This window comes from Chelon labrosus (assembly GCF_963514085.1).
Source record: "Chelon labrosus genome assembly, chromosome: 6".
Classification (NCBI taxonomy): Eukaryota; Metazoa; Chordata; class Actinopteri; order Mugiliformes; family Mugilidae; genus Chelon; species Chelon labrosus.
The window spans coordinates 21053777-21067946 of NC_140342.1; the positions used below are offsets into that span (position 1 = coordinate 21053777).

The 14170-nt window shown below is 41.2% G+C and overlaps 1 protein-coding gene across 1 annotated transcript; it reads left to right on the top strand.

Moving 5' to 3' along the window:
• Positions 1–488: 488 nt before the first annotated feature.
• LOC311490095 (cathepsin Z) lies at positions 489–6795 on the top strand. Its single transcript, XM_084547453.1, has 6 exons — positions 489–632; positions 3267–3430; positions 3579–3758; positions 5639–5789; positions 6337–6502; positions 6656–6795. The coding sequence occupies exons 1-6, from the start codon at positions 502–504 to the stop codon at positions 6779–6781; spliced, it is 918 nt and encodes a 305-aa protein (XP_084403579.1). The 5' UTR covers positions 489–501; the 3' UTR covers positions 6782–6795.
• Positions 6796–14170: the final 7375 nt, after the last annotated feature.

Sequence of the window (14170 nt, forward strand, 5' to 3'; positions counted from 1 at the left end):
ATAAAGTCAAATATACTTGGACTCTGGGGCCCAAGGCATTTCATCGTCCATTTTGCACCAATAGCAACGCAGCTATTCATTCTGTTTAAGTTGATCTCATGCTCTGACATAAAGAAAAACACTGATATGTGCATTTGCAAACAGACTTTATATGCAGAATGACCCCTTTTAAAATGATGTATATTACAGAAATTGATTGCAGCTACTGAGCATCAATTTAAGTGTAAAGGTGGAGGTAGTTTCAAATGTTTTTTTTACAGTTGTGTATTTAAATTCACCATATAATATAATAAATAACTTGATTACATATTGTATTTGTAATATGAAACTGTCTAAATAAATGTGGCAGTGAAAAACTACAGTAATTCCCTTTAAAATGTGTAAAGTAGCACTCATACAGTCAATGGTAGCACTAGGAAACCGCCGTTGGTCTCTGTCTCTGGCCGACAGGGGGCGCGCAATGATTGCGTCACTGCGTCAGAGGAAACAGGGGGAGCCAAGATGGCGCCTTCTAAAGTTGAACCTTTCCTATTTGTGTTCTGTTTTGCGTTTTCTCTGGGAGTTATCTCTTCCACATTTATATCCGAGCCTTGTTACAAACCCATCACAGACGACAGACCGGCGTTTGTCAGGTAAGTGCCAAGATAATAAACACTTTGTACGGCGACAGTGGCTCAGTTTAAATATTTGTTTTGCTCTGAGCAAAAGTGACGTTACTCCTCAGATTTGGATTACATAGTGAAGAAAAGTGTAAAACGTATTTAGCTGTGTATGTGTGCTCAATGGGTCATTTTATTTATGTAGGAATTAGTAGTGAGATTACTGTAATAGTATATTACCCAGTCGTGCAGATATATCGTTAATCTCCAGTCAAATGTGAAATCACGTGATCATAACAAAGAGTTTCTGGGTCATGTTTATTTTTTAAATGGGGGTAGAAGAAGTACTCAGGTACTTTAGTACATACAAGTAAAAAATACTGCATTACAAATAAGAGTTTTAAATTCCAAAAACCCACAGAAATGTTCTCAGAAAATATGTGTAATATATATATAATATAAGTAAAGTAGCTAGTAGTACTCGTTCTGCAGAAAAAAAATGGCGATATGTTCTCAATAAACTCTCTCAGTTATTTTAAACAAATGCAGAATACCATAACCTCCATGGAGCTAAGATTTAGTGCAGGACTGTTGTATTATGATGCATTCATTGTCACTGGTGTACCTAATGAACTGGCAAAACAGTGTATGAAATTTTTACAATACTGATGCATCAATTAAACATACAGAAACGCCTTTCTATCTTTTAGTTGTATCTTTTAAAGGTGGAGCTACTTATTTTTTTTTTGTTTATTTCAAGCAACATGAAAAAAAAACAGTGAATTGACATTGAGCATTGACAGTGAAGAGAAGAAGAGAGAAGATGAATTCATCCATACATCTGGATAAAACAGAGAGACAGAAATAGAGTGAGTATTTTGAGTTAATGGAAACCCATACTAGTCATAGTAGTAGCATAAAAATACACTGTCTGGCCAAAAAAAACAGTCACCACCTGGATTTAACTAAGCAAATGGGTACGAGCCTCCTGTTGGCTAATTACAGCATGGTGATTATCTTTCAACTGGCAACAAGTTATTTAACCCCAACTGATGCAATGAGTAGCTTCTCATTTCTTAAACAACCATGTCGAAAGACACATCATGTGGTCGTGGGAAAAATGTTAGTCTGTTTGAGAACGGTCAAATCATTGGCATGCATCAAGCAGAGAAAACATCTAAGGAGATTGAAGAAACTATTAAAATTGGGTTAAGAACTGTCCAACGCATTATTAAAAACTGGAAGGATTGTGGAGAACCATCAGGAAGAAATGTGGTCGGAAAAAAATCCTAATTGATTGTGATCTGTGATTACTTAAACGTTTGGTGAAATCAAATTGAACAGTAGAACTCAGGGCTATGTTTAATAGTGAAAGTAAGAGCATTTCTACACGTACAATGTGATGGGAACTCAAGGGATTGGGACTGAACAGCTGTGTAGCCTTAAGAAAACCACTAATCAGTGAGGCTAACCGACAAAAAGGCTTCAGTTTGCTAGGGAGCATAAAGATTGGACTCTGGAGCAATGGAAGAAGGTCATGTGGTTTGATGAGTCCAGATTTACCCTGTTCCAGAGTGATGGGGGCATCAGGGTAAGAAGAGAGGCAGATGAAGTGATGCACCCATCATGCCTAGTGTCTACTGTACAAGCCTGTGGGGGCAATGCTATGATCTGGGGTTGCTGCAGTTGATCAGGTCTAGGTTCAGCAACATTATGTGTGCAAAGAATGAGGTCAGCTGACTACCTGAATATACTGAATGACCAGGTTATTCAGTCAATGGATTTTTTCTTTCCTGATGTTCACGGGCATATTCCAAGATGACAATGTCAGGATTCATGGGGCTCAGATTGTGAAAGAGTGGTTCAGGGAGCATGAGAAAATACAATATTTTCCCTCTGTAATGTAATTTAAAGTATCATAGTATTGTTTTTCACCGCTGACTATAACATAATGAACAATGACATGTCTCTAATTTCTCCACTAAACAATCAGCAGCACCGCTTATTATCAAAATGCCACCGCTTCACAAACGTATCCGTGCCAGTGGGGTGTTTCTGGCCTTTTCCACATGGCGTACAAAGTAATTATTATCCATTAAACTCATCAAAAGCCCTCTCCAACAATCCCTCTCTGATTATCTGTAATGGTCTGTGCTAGTTTGAAAAGAAAGTTATTGAGATCAAAAGCAGTTTTGTTTTCTTAATCTGTTAATGTGACTCCCTTTCTCCCTTTGAGAAACTCCCTGAAAACATCAAATATATACGTGACTTAAGATATTTCTTCGTACACATTACAGGATTACACTCTAATCCTTTTGTAACACGGCGGATTGTTCTCGTTTAATTTGTTTAAGATATTGGCGCACACACGCATACACACACACAGCTGTTTTCACTTAACTCCGGCTGGTTCGGCTTCTGTTCAGGTTGAGGTTTGAGATGATGAGAAACGCAACCCAATATCCTGTTCGGTTAGTAGCACCCACAGGATATTGCAGGAACTGGGAATCAATCGCAGCCGGTGCACGGCCCACGCAGTCCTGAGAGGAGATATAATTAGTCACACTAGTAAAAGAGAAAAAAGCACCACCTCTGTGTCTGAGGAGGTGTGCGTAGGAGCTTTAATGATTTCAGCTGCACCTTTTTCTCGTCTTGTTTTTTTTTTAGGACGTACCCCCGGCCGCATGAGTATGTAAAGGTGAAGGATCTTCCTCCGTCGTGGGACTGGAGGAACATCGATGGGAAGAATTACGTGAGCGTCACGAGGAACCAGCACATCCCGCAGTACTGTGGCTCCTGCTGGGCCATGGGATCCACCAGTGCGCTAGCTGGTAACCATAACAACTGAGGGATGGAGGAAGAGCGAATTGATGAATCTAAATTCATTTAATTGCACAAAATTTGGCGGCACGGTGAGCAAGCTGAGGCCGGGGTAAAGACTCCCGGTAACATCTGTTGTTGTCGTGCTTTTGTTTTAAGACCGCATCAACATCAAGCGCGGGGGAGCGTGGCCCTCGGCCTACCTGTCCGTCCAGAACGTGATAGACTGCGGGAGGGCGGGCTCTTGTTACGGAGGAGATCACATGGGAGTCTACGCTTACGCACACAAGAGCGGCATCCCTGATGAAACCTGCAACAACTACCAGGCCATAAACCAAAGTAAAAAAAAAAAAGTTGTTTTTTTGCTTACACTTATTTGCCAAAAGTATGTGGACACAGATTCAGAGGCTTTTCTTTTAACGAGTAGTTTTAATAAAGAGAAATCATACAGCAGCTCATGATATTTCAGGCAGGTTAACATCCATTTTTGAAAACAACAATCCGTTGTGTACAATGTAGGACTACTGAACACCAACTGTGAGTTTGGATTAAGATGTTAAACGTCTGTGTATTGGTGTCCACATGCTTTTGAGCATTGACAGTAGTTTGTTTGTTGTAACCCCATGTGATGCGGCTTTGACACATCATCAGTGATAAACCCAGGGTCATAGGGTGCATTTAACATATCCATTTGTTCACACATCAATATGAAACACTCGGAGCGGTGAGCTGCCACACTGGCGACACCCAGAGAGTTAGTTAGTTGCTCCCCTTCAGTGGCTCATCTCTCCTGCAACTCTCTGACTCCCAAGGAGACTGAGACCCTGTTCAGACCATGTGCATTAATGTGCAACCTCTGCAGTCTGAACACAGCTGGCCAGCTGTGTTCGCACCTGACATTTAAATGCCTCTCCGGCCAGCTCTGGAGATCCAATCACAGTTTTCGGGCTCTGCATGCAAATGAACACAGACATAGGATAATGAAACAGCTGCTCTCTCTAATTGATCTGTGTCATGACGTTGAGAAATGATACACATTTTAAAACAAGCTGTAAAATCTCTTTCTCTCACTGAACTCACACATGTTTAGTAAGAAAAGAAGAAAAAAACTACTGTCACTTCTATGAATTGTTTTTTTTTTTTTTAATCTTGTTTTTGTGGAAAAGTTCAGATAAATTCAGCAACCTGGACCTTCAGAACTTATTTAGACAGAAAAGGTCACAGACTCTGTTCAGACTTTGCATTAGCATCCGACCTGGACAAGCTGATCGTAAGTGGGCAGCCTTAAGTCCATATGTTCACTCCTGGCATTAAAATGCGTCCCCAGCCAGCACTGGAGATCAAATCTCAGTTTCATACTCTGTATATATCTCTAATGGGTTGCTACTGCTCTGTCAAAACCACAAACAGCTGATTATACATCAACATAACCACATCAATAATTAACCACATTCTGATATGTTTTTATCACGGAATCACACACAGTGTACTCGGGTCAAATCTTTATTTATTTATTTATTATCTAGTTAGTTAACAGCTGCTTTTCAGGCGATCGGTTGTAATAGACGTTGTGTGTTGCGTGAATGAGGGTACATTCAGCACCCCTGCTGAGTCGGCGGTCTTTATTGTGAACCAGGACTCATTGTGTGTTCGCGCTACCAAAGGAATGTGGTCAGATGCATCCCAAACCACCTCCCAATCCGGTCTGAGAGCTGCAAAGGCCCTGCAGTCCGTCTCAGCGGACTCACAGCTGGCCTTCACTCCTCTGTGAGCTCAAGACATTCAGTCCTCCTCCATCCGGTCTCCCCGGGGAACAATGAGTTTCATTATGGCCGCTCGCTTGGAAGAATCTGCTGTCGAGTCCAAGTCTGAGGCCTGAGTGAAAGTTTGGCCTGAGTCCTTGCAGCGTGTTGTAGGAACTTCAGCTGCATCGGTCTGGAGAAAAGCTGCTGTATTTTAAATGAATGAGTTAACTTTAGTTGTAAAGTCAAATATTTAAATGCGGGGGGGCGACGTTATTGTGGGAACGATTACGATTTACTTCCCTAAAATGCGGTGGAGTAAACACAGAAGAAGAAGAAGTAACTAATCAAATCTATAATATTGCAGCACTTATGAAGGTTATTTTTACACAACAGTATGTTAAAAATGTTAAAATTCAACTTCATAAAACATAATGAAACTGTAACTAATGTTACTGTAAATGATCTTCTTTTTAGAGTGTGTGCTGTTTAACCAGTGTGGAACGTGCTCCTTCTTCAAGACGTGCGACGTGGTGAAGAACTACACTTTGTGGAAAGTGGGAGACTACGGAGAGGTTTCAGGAAGAGACAAGATGAAGGCGGAAATATTCACCAACGGGCCCATCAGGTAGAAAGAGTCGTCTCTAATTCTTCTGCGTGACAGTGGAAACTCAACATGTAGTGATTCTTCATCTCAGTGACGTTTTTAATAATAGATAAATATTTAATGATTCTTAAAAACTTTTGAGAACGTTAGTCTGGCTGTAGTCCTAATGTAATGTGAAGTATGTTTCATGAATTAAAGGCCTTAAAATATTGAACATATGCTGATTTGGCATCTTTTTATTGTCTTTAAATTAATTCTTGCCATATTAATCAGTTCTCTAAACGTCTGTGGGTTGCTTTCGTAATAACCTGCAGATGAGATTTAACTTTTCAAAAATTATTGTGCTGGAAATATCTAAGACTGTGTGAATAAGATTATCTGACTGTAGATTCAAAGCAAAGACTGTGACGCTCCCACACTGCATGATGCGCATTTAATTTGTAAGTGCAAACTCTTTCCAACCAAACCACAGCTAAAAAAAAAAAAAACATAACTCTTCTAAGATTCATATTCGTGATTGAAGAACTAGACAAGAAAAACCCAAGATCCTCTTCTGTTTGTCTTTCAGCTGCGCCCTGATGGCGACTAGCGGCCTGGAGGCGTATTCGGGAGGGGTTTTCTCCGAGTTCCACCCCCTCTCTCTGCCGAATCACATCATATCTGTGGCTGGGTGGGGCGTGGACGAAGACGGCGTCGAGTACTGGGTCGTCAGGAACTCCTGGGGAGAGTTCTGGGTGCGTATTTCACGGCTTGGTCTGCACACTTCAAGCCATGTTGATTCTGTTTTGATTGTGCAGCTGTAGGAAAAATGAAAAAGTCATATTCTGCCTCCAAGAAGAAAATGTTTTTTTATATATATATATTAAATTTTGTTTTCTTGTTTTCAGGGGGAGCATGGCTGGGCGAGAATAGTCACCAGTGCCTATAAAGGAGGAAAAGGCAACTGGTTCAACCTGGGTATTGAGAAAAACTGTGCGTACGGAGACCCTGTTGTAACAGAGATGCCAAATTAAACTTATTGACACAAGTTTTGTCATGTTTTGGTTTATTAATTTAAATATTAAATGCTTTCATTTGCTTTCATTTGCTGTCTTTGGCGGTATATAAAGATGAACGAACCCTTAATGACGTCAATCATAAGATTCAGTAAGAGAGGTTTTGAAGCTCAGTGTAGTGCCCGACTCGAATTAACACCCAGCTAGTTAAAAAAAAATAAAAATGGACAGAGAGGTGGAGCATGATTGGAGATGAGGTGGTTAGGTGATGGCTAGGTGAACAACTAGGAACCTGGGGTGACATCTACCTGTCACTTAAAGCGTCCATGGATTTAATTGGACGAAAAATGAAGTGCAGTTCCTTAAATGGCCACTTGAGGCTGGCTCCAAGAGTGAGTCAATCCCTATAGATCTCTGTTTAAAAATATCTTTGAGATAAACACGTTTACAGCCTGGAACAAAAAACAGTTTAAGTCTACGTAGCTATTTTCTCTTCCTTTTGACATCAGTACATGGGTGAATTTTTACATAAAGTCAAAAATAGGACTGCTTTGCATGACATCTGGGTGCAGTCTCAGTTCGATGCTGTCTTGACCATTACTGAATCTTCCCTGGGTTAGGTGGAGACAATCAAGGAGTGTCATTGCTATGGGGTGGGGGTGGCCTGGTCTGGTCTAGATGGGGGGGGGGAGTACATGTCTAAGTAACATCCACACAAATGCCAGGTCCAAAAGTTTCCCAGCAGAACACTGACTTGTCACAAGATGGTCGGTGTTATTTAACTCTCCTGTCAGTGGTTTTAATGTTGTGGCTGATCATAGGGATTGAGTCATTCGAAGAACTGCGGTTTCTTTTCAATACAAACATATACAAACTGTTTACTGAATAGTTTAACTCACGACTTCCCATAATAACCACGGCGTGTTGTTTGGACCCTTTGGTTTTCGCACGGAATAAACAAACTTCACCATGTTGATCTCTTTTAGCAGATGGATTTATGTTTTTTCTTTCAGGCGGATCTAAACCAACAGATTCCCCCTGTCTTCTTCTTTTAACTTCTTTTAAAATTTGCTCTCATATTGTTCAGTTTAGGCATCGTCTAAACTAACTTTAATGTTTTGTTTCTTTTAGACTAAACCATGCTCAATTTAAATAAATATTCTAACGCAGACTCAGTAAATAGTTTCTGGACACACGACCTGCCCCTGACTTCACTTCTAAGCGCTGAATAACTACTATCGCACATTTCTCAGGAAAATCATTCCTTCAGACGACAGGCGAGCCGAGTCACTCATCTGCATCCACGTTTGGTGGAACGTCGCTGTCAGGTCTGAGGAGAGGGGGGAGCGTACAGTCACATCTCTTTTCCTCCGACACACCGAGCAACATGTGCACTAACTGCTCCTAATGAGCGTCTGGAGGCCGACCAGTCACACTGACTGACATGAGTGTGCTGCTCTTGTCCTGAATGCATGAAGGTGATTTACATTGAACTTGTCCTTTGTCGCCTTCGTTTGTTAAGTAAACCACAAAATGAGTCAGGTGTGGGAAGGAATGAGGTCTGTGGTTTTGTCCTCAGTGTTCTGGGATTAAGGGTTTGTTTAGCTTCTTTCTACAACTAAAAAGTACCAACCAGCGAATGTTTTAAAGGCTGTTTCTGGTTTTGTTAGACTTAATCACTTCTAGGCCTAGAGAAAACATTAATTTGACTAATAAATTAATTAACGCAGCATCTTAAAGCTCTAGAGGTCAGTTTAAACACACTTCTATGAGGTTTTCTAAACTTTCCAACAATAACTTAACAGATTAAAACCGTCACGAGGGAGTGTCCAGGGCATCTTTGCCGAACAGGTTTAACTTGCTGCTGCGTGCACCGTGAAGCTTTGCCAAAAATGCTCCTTTATCAAATCCTCCTGATCACATGGATATCTGAAAAACAAGCAACCAGGCTGCAGCCCTGCAACAAGAGAGGTATTTTACAGTAGTGTGCCATTTGCACGACTGCATGTGAGGAGGAAATTACTGCAGCGACGTTGTTACTGAAAGGTTTTTCACATTCGCACGTTGCTAATAAAATGGAGCCTCTCTGCTCTGCCAGGAATAAATAATAAAAAAACAAGTTGGACACAAATTGTGCAAGTTTATATCTGAAATTTATACTCTCCCAAGGCTCCTCAAATAAATAAATAAATAAAAACACTGTTGACATGACCCCAGAGTCCTCGGTGGTGTAAGACTGACTGCGGAAAAAGTTTTAATATGAAAGAGTGTCAATTGTTTCTTTGAATGCTCCATATAACATTGACTCAGAGGTGTAGTTTACTTGGTATTAATGACTCAGAATTCTCCCTGGTTGACTCTTTCCTTTGGCCAGTAACTTCGTCCAGACGTGCCGTCCTGCTTTGGGTCCTATGGGTTGAAGGGAGGGGCCTCTGTGGATCATCCCACAGGTACTTGATCAGTTTGGGAGCTTGTGAATTTGGAGGCCAGGTCAACACCTTGTGCTGTTCTCCATAGTTTTAGCTTTTCCTAAAGAGTTTTTGTGTGTGCCTGTGTCAGGCTGGATCCTGCTGCCATCAAGGAGTGTCATTGCTATGGGGTGGGGGTGCCTGGTCTGGTCTAGGTGGGTGCTACATGTCTAAGTAACAACCATATGAATGAATGCCAGGTCCAAAAGCTTCCTGTTTTGGAGGCACAGGGGAGACCTAAACAATATTGGGAATATTGGGTCATAATGTAATGCCTGATCTGTGTATTACTGTCAGTGTATATTATTGTAAAACATACAATAAGATAATCCCTTTTTTTAGCTCATGGTGGGGAAAATTGCAGGATGTCATACATAATGATATATTTGATTCACTGTTAACTGTGAATTCTTACTCTTTCCGATGCTTCCAGTTGAGTTTTTATGATCAAGGAGGACTGTAGTGAATTAGTTTCAGTCTTGAGACACTTGTAGAAAACAGATCCTCAACAGATTAAACCTTTAACCTCTAGGACCCTCTAATACTGGCAGCAGCTTGGCACGCAGATGGTCTCCGCGAGACTAGGCCTCTGCTAAAACCTGTTATTAGCATCTCTTTCTGTGCAGGAAATGTTGCTTATTTTACTCCAACATGGTAACATATAGTCTGAGGGAGTATAATTGGGGCAAAAGTTAAACAAATAAACCCCACAGCAGCTCAGACAGACTTTATTTTGTTACTGAGTTGGAGAAAGTAGGTGAATTACAAAGCTTTGGTTGATAGACCGCGAGGCTGTGAGCAGTGGTTTTGTTGGTGTTAGTGAATCTGCTTTCTCCTGGAGGCTGAGTGGATTTGCAGAGTGATTTAAAACAACATCTGAAGGACAGTTTGAAATCCTCTGCACATCTGGAGGGGAAGCCGTCTCCACCCTGTTGGTTTTCTAAAGAGAGAGAGAGAGAAAAAAGAAGCGAGTCTCGAAACCGAGAGGCATTTCCCTTCGGTCGCGTCGCACTGCTCCACTTTTCACTCAGGCTGCCTCATTGTGCGCGAGTCAGATCCTGCTCTAAATGTCAGCCAGGAGGAAAATGTTTCACTGACTCTGTGTTTGAAGCATGCAGGCTCCTCCAGACCAACTGGTTCAGCAGGTATTTGCACCACAAGGCCATAATCAGACCAGTGGTGTTAGAGCAGCTTCCTGTGTGAAACGAGCTCCTCACTGCTTCTCAGAGGTGAACACATGAGCAGCCTGCTCCTGCTGATTAGGTTTATGCTCTAAATCACTTAATCTCATTTGTCCCATTGTGACTGGGACATGTGTTTGCGTCTGAAGTTTTACTGATCACTGATCTGATCAAAATTAATACGAAATACGAAATAATTATTCACACTGCGATGAATTAGTTAAAAAAATAATAATAATAATTGTTTTGTAGTCTTTCTCTTTCACTCTCCAGCCTCACAAACATGCTGGCAAGTTAGCGGAAGTTAGGGATGACAATACCGGAAGTATTAGTATTTTCAGAATAAAACAATCCTAAAAATAAAGAAATAGCTACAGGAAAAGAGTGGAATCACTAATTACAGTCACTCAAATGCTTTATTTAAGAACCACAAATACTTCCTTATTTATTATGTAGCAACTCTAGTAAGCTACTTCACAGATTATAGATTTTACTTTTTATAAAATAATGCACTGGTACATTAAAGTGGATTAAAGTGTCACATGAAGCTGCATCTTATCTTACACGACTGTAAAATTAAATGTGCACAAAAAAATGAATTTTTAATAAGAAGAATGAGAGTAATTATAGAATAATTCGCCCTATGTTGTACATGACCTGTAATATACATTTATTTATTCATTCATGCATTTTCTGTAACTGCTTGTCCTGTGAAGGGTCGCTGGAGCCTATCCCAGCTGTGACTGGGTGAGAGGCGGGGATACACCCTGGACAGGTGGGCCTGCAAACTCCATGCAAACTCTGCACAGAAAGCCTGGATTCAGACCCTGAACCATCTCGCTGTGAGGCGTCAGTGCTAACCACCACACCGCTGTGCTGCCCTATTTATTCATATATATTAATATACACTGCCTGGTCAAAAAAAAAAAGTTGCCACCAAATAAAGGTCATACACTCTAATATTTCGTTGGACCGCCTTTATCTTTGATGACAGCGCTCATTCTCTGTGCATTGTTTTGATAAGCTTCTCCAATGTCACCAGATTTATTTCCATCCAGTGTTGCATTCATTTTTCACCAAGATCTTGTATTGATGATGGGAGAGTCTGACCACTGCACAAAGCCTTCTCCAGCACATCCCAAAGATTCTCAATGGGGTTAAGGTCTGGACTCTGTGGTGGCCAATCCATGTGTGAAAATGATGTCTCATGCTCCCTGAACCACTCTTTCACAATCTGAGCCCCATGAATCCTGACATTGTCATCTTGGAATATGCCCGTGAACATCAGGGAAGAAAAAACATCCATTGATGAAATAACCTGGTCATTCAGTATATTCAGGTAGTCAGCTGACCTCATTCTTTGGGCAACATAATGTTGCTGAACCTAGACCTGAGCAACTGCAGCAACCCCAGATCATAGCACTGCCCCCACAGGCCTGTACAGTAGACACTAGGCATGATGGGTGCATCACTTCATCTGCCTCTCTTCTTACCCTGATGCCCCCATCACTCTGGAACAGGGTAAATCTGGACTCATCAGACCTTCTTCCATTGCTCCAGAGTCCAATCTTTATGCTCCCTAGCAAATTGAAGCCTTTTTTTTCCAGTTAGCTTCACTGATTAGTGGTTTTCTTAAGGCTACACAGCTGTTCAGTCCCAATCCCTTGAGTTCCCTTCACATTGTACGTGTGGAAATGCTCTTACTTTCACTATTAAACATAGCCCTGAGTAATTTCTTCCTCAAAGACAATGGTTCTCCACTATCCTTCCAGTTTTTAATAATACGTTGGACAGTTCTTAACCCAGTTTTAGTAGTTTCTTCAATCTCCTTAGATGTTTTCTCTGCGTGATGCATGCCAATGATTTGACCCTTCTCAAACAGACTAACATCTTCTCCACGACCACAGGATGTGTCTTTCTACATGGTTGTTTAAGAAATGAGAAGCTACTCATTGCATCAGTTGGGGTTAAATAACTTGCTGCCAGCTGAAAGATAATCACCCATGCAGTAATTATCCAATAGGAGGCTCCTACCTATTTGCTTAGTTAAATCCAGGTGGCAGTTAATAATGAGTGTGATTACCCCTGGGGTAAACCTCCTAGAAGGCCCCTACGACACCCAGGTCCCTCTTAGTTTAGTCTCCTAGAGCTGAACTGACGAGTTAATTAACTGATCCTGATTGTTGGCTGACACTTAACAGACATAAAGTTGTTATTGTTCACAGATAAAATGTCATAACTTAACTCCTTATACCTCTCACGTCCAGAGACGAACCCTGAGACATATGATGAGATATGAATCTCAATCAGATAGTAAAGAAAGTAATTGTGAGCCTTCAGTAATGAAATAATGTCATACCAATATTGCATTAGGGTTTTTGCCGTGTGCGGTAAGTACTTATGATGTAAAGACAAAGAATGGAAGAAATTTTGATGAAACCCCCCGCCCCCCCCTCCTTTTCCCGATAAATGTGATTAACATAGACCAAAAGGAGACTGGCGCCGTGAGATGGAGAAAGGAGGATGTGTCACCGCTGATTTGTTTAATTAGCTAATAAGTTAAATCTATTGACGGAAATAGAGTAAACACGGAGGGTTTCCTGGTTTTTAACTCGACCTTTTACAGTAATTGTAAATTACTAGAGTGTAACGTATCCATCAAAAAATGTAATTAAGTGGATTTACTATCAATAAACGTGACCAGACTGGTCCTCTGTTGTCCTCTCACATTGTTCAGTTTGGTGCTATAATGTTTATTTAAGAACAGTCCTCTATTATTATATCTATTATATTATAACACTATTTATATATTCAGTCTGTTATTTAACATTTCACAGGAACATTATGAAAATGTTTGTTTCCGTTTGACTGAAGTAAATTCAGTTCATGTCTTCTTTGTATTTTTTAACTTCTTTCTTCTTCTCATCTTCCTCCTTTTGCCTCTTCCTTCTCCTTTTTCTACTCTGCTTTCTATTCCTCCTTCCTCATACTTCTCCTTCCTCCTCCTTATCCCCTTTCCTCCTCCTCCTTCTTCCTCCTTCTTTCTCATCTTCATCTTCCTCCTCATCCTGATCCTCCCCCTCCTTCTCCTCCCTTCACTCTTCCTCATTCTCCCCCTCCTCCTACTCCCCTTCTTCTTCATTCTTGCTCATTTTCATCTTCCTCCTCCACCTCGTTCTCCTTCTTCCCCATCTGCCTCTTCTCTTCCTCATCCTCCTTCTCTCTCCTCCTTCCTCTTCTTCTCCTTTTCCTTCTCCTTCTCCTTCATCTACTCTTCCTCATTCTCCCCCTCCTCCTCTTCTTCTTCTTCATTTTTGCTTATTTTCATCTTCCTCCTCCTCCTCCTCCTCCTTCTTCTTCCCTATCAACTTCTTCTCCTCCTCATCATCCTTCCCTGTCCTCCTTCATCTTCTTCTCCTTCCTCTACTCTTCCTCATTCTCCTCCTCCTTCTTCCCCATCTACTTCTTCTCCTCCTCCTCCTTCTTCTTCTCCATCAACTTCTTCTCCTCCTCATCCTCCTTCTCTGTCCCCCTTCATCTTCTTCTCCTCCCTCTACACTTCCTCATTCTCCCCCTTCTCCTCCCTCTCTCTCCTCCTTCCTCTTCTTCTCATTCTCATTCATCTACTCTTCCTCATTCTACCCCCCCTCCCCTCTTCTTCTTCATTCTTTCTCATTTTCATCTTCCTCCTCCTCCTTCTTCCCCATCTACTTCTTCTTCTCCTCCTCATCCTCCTTCATCTTTTTTTCTCCCCTTCA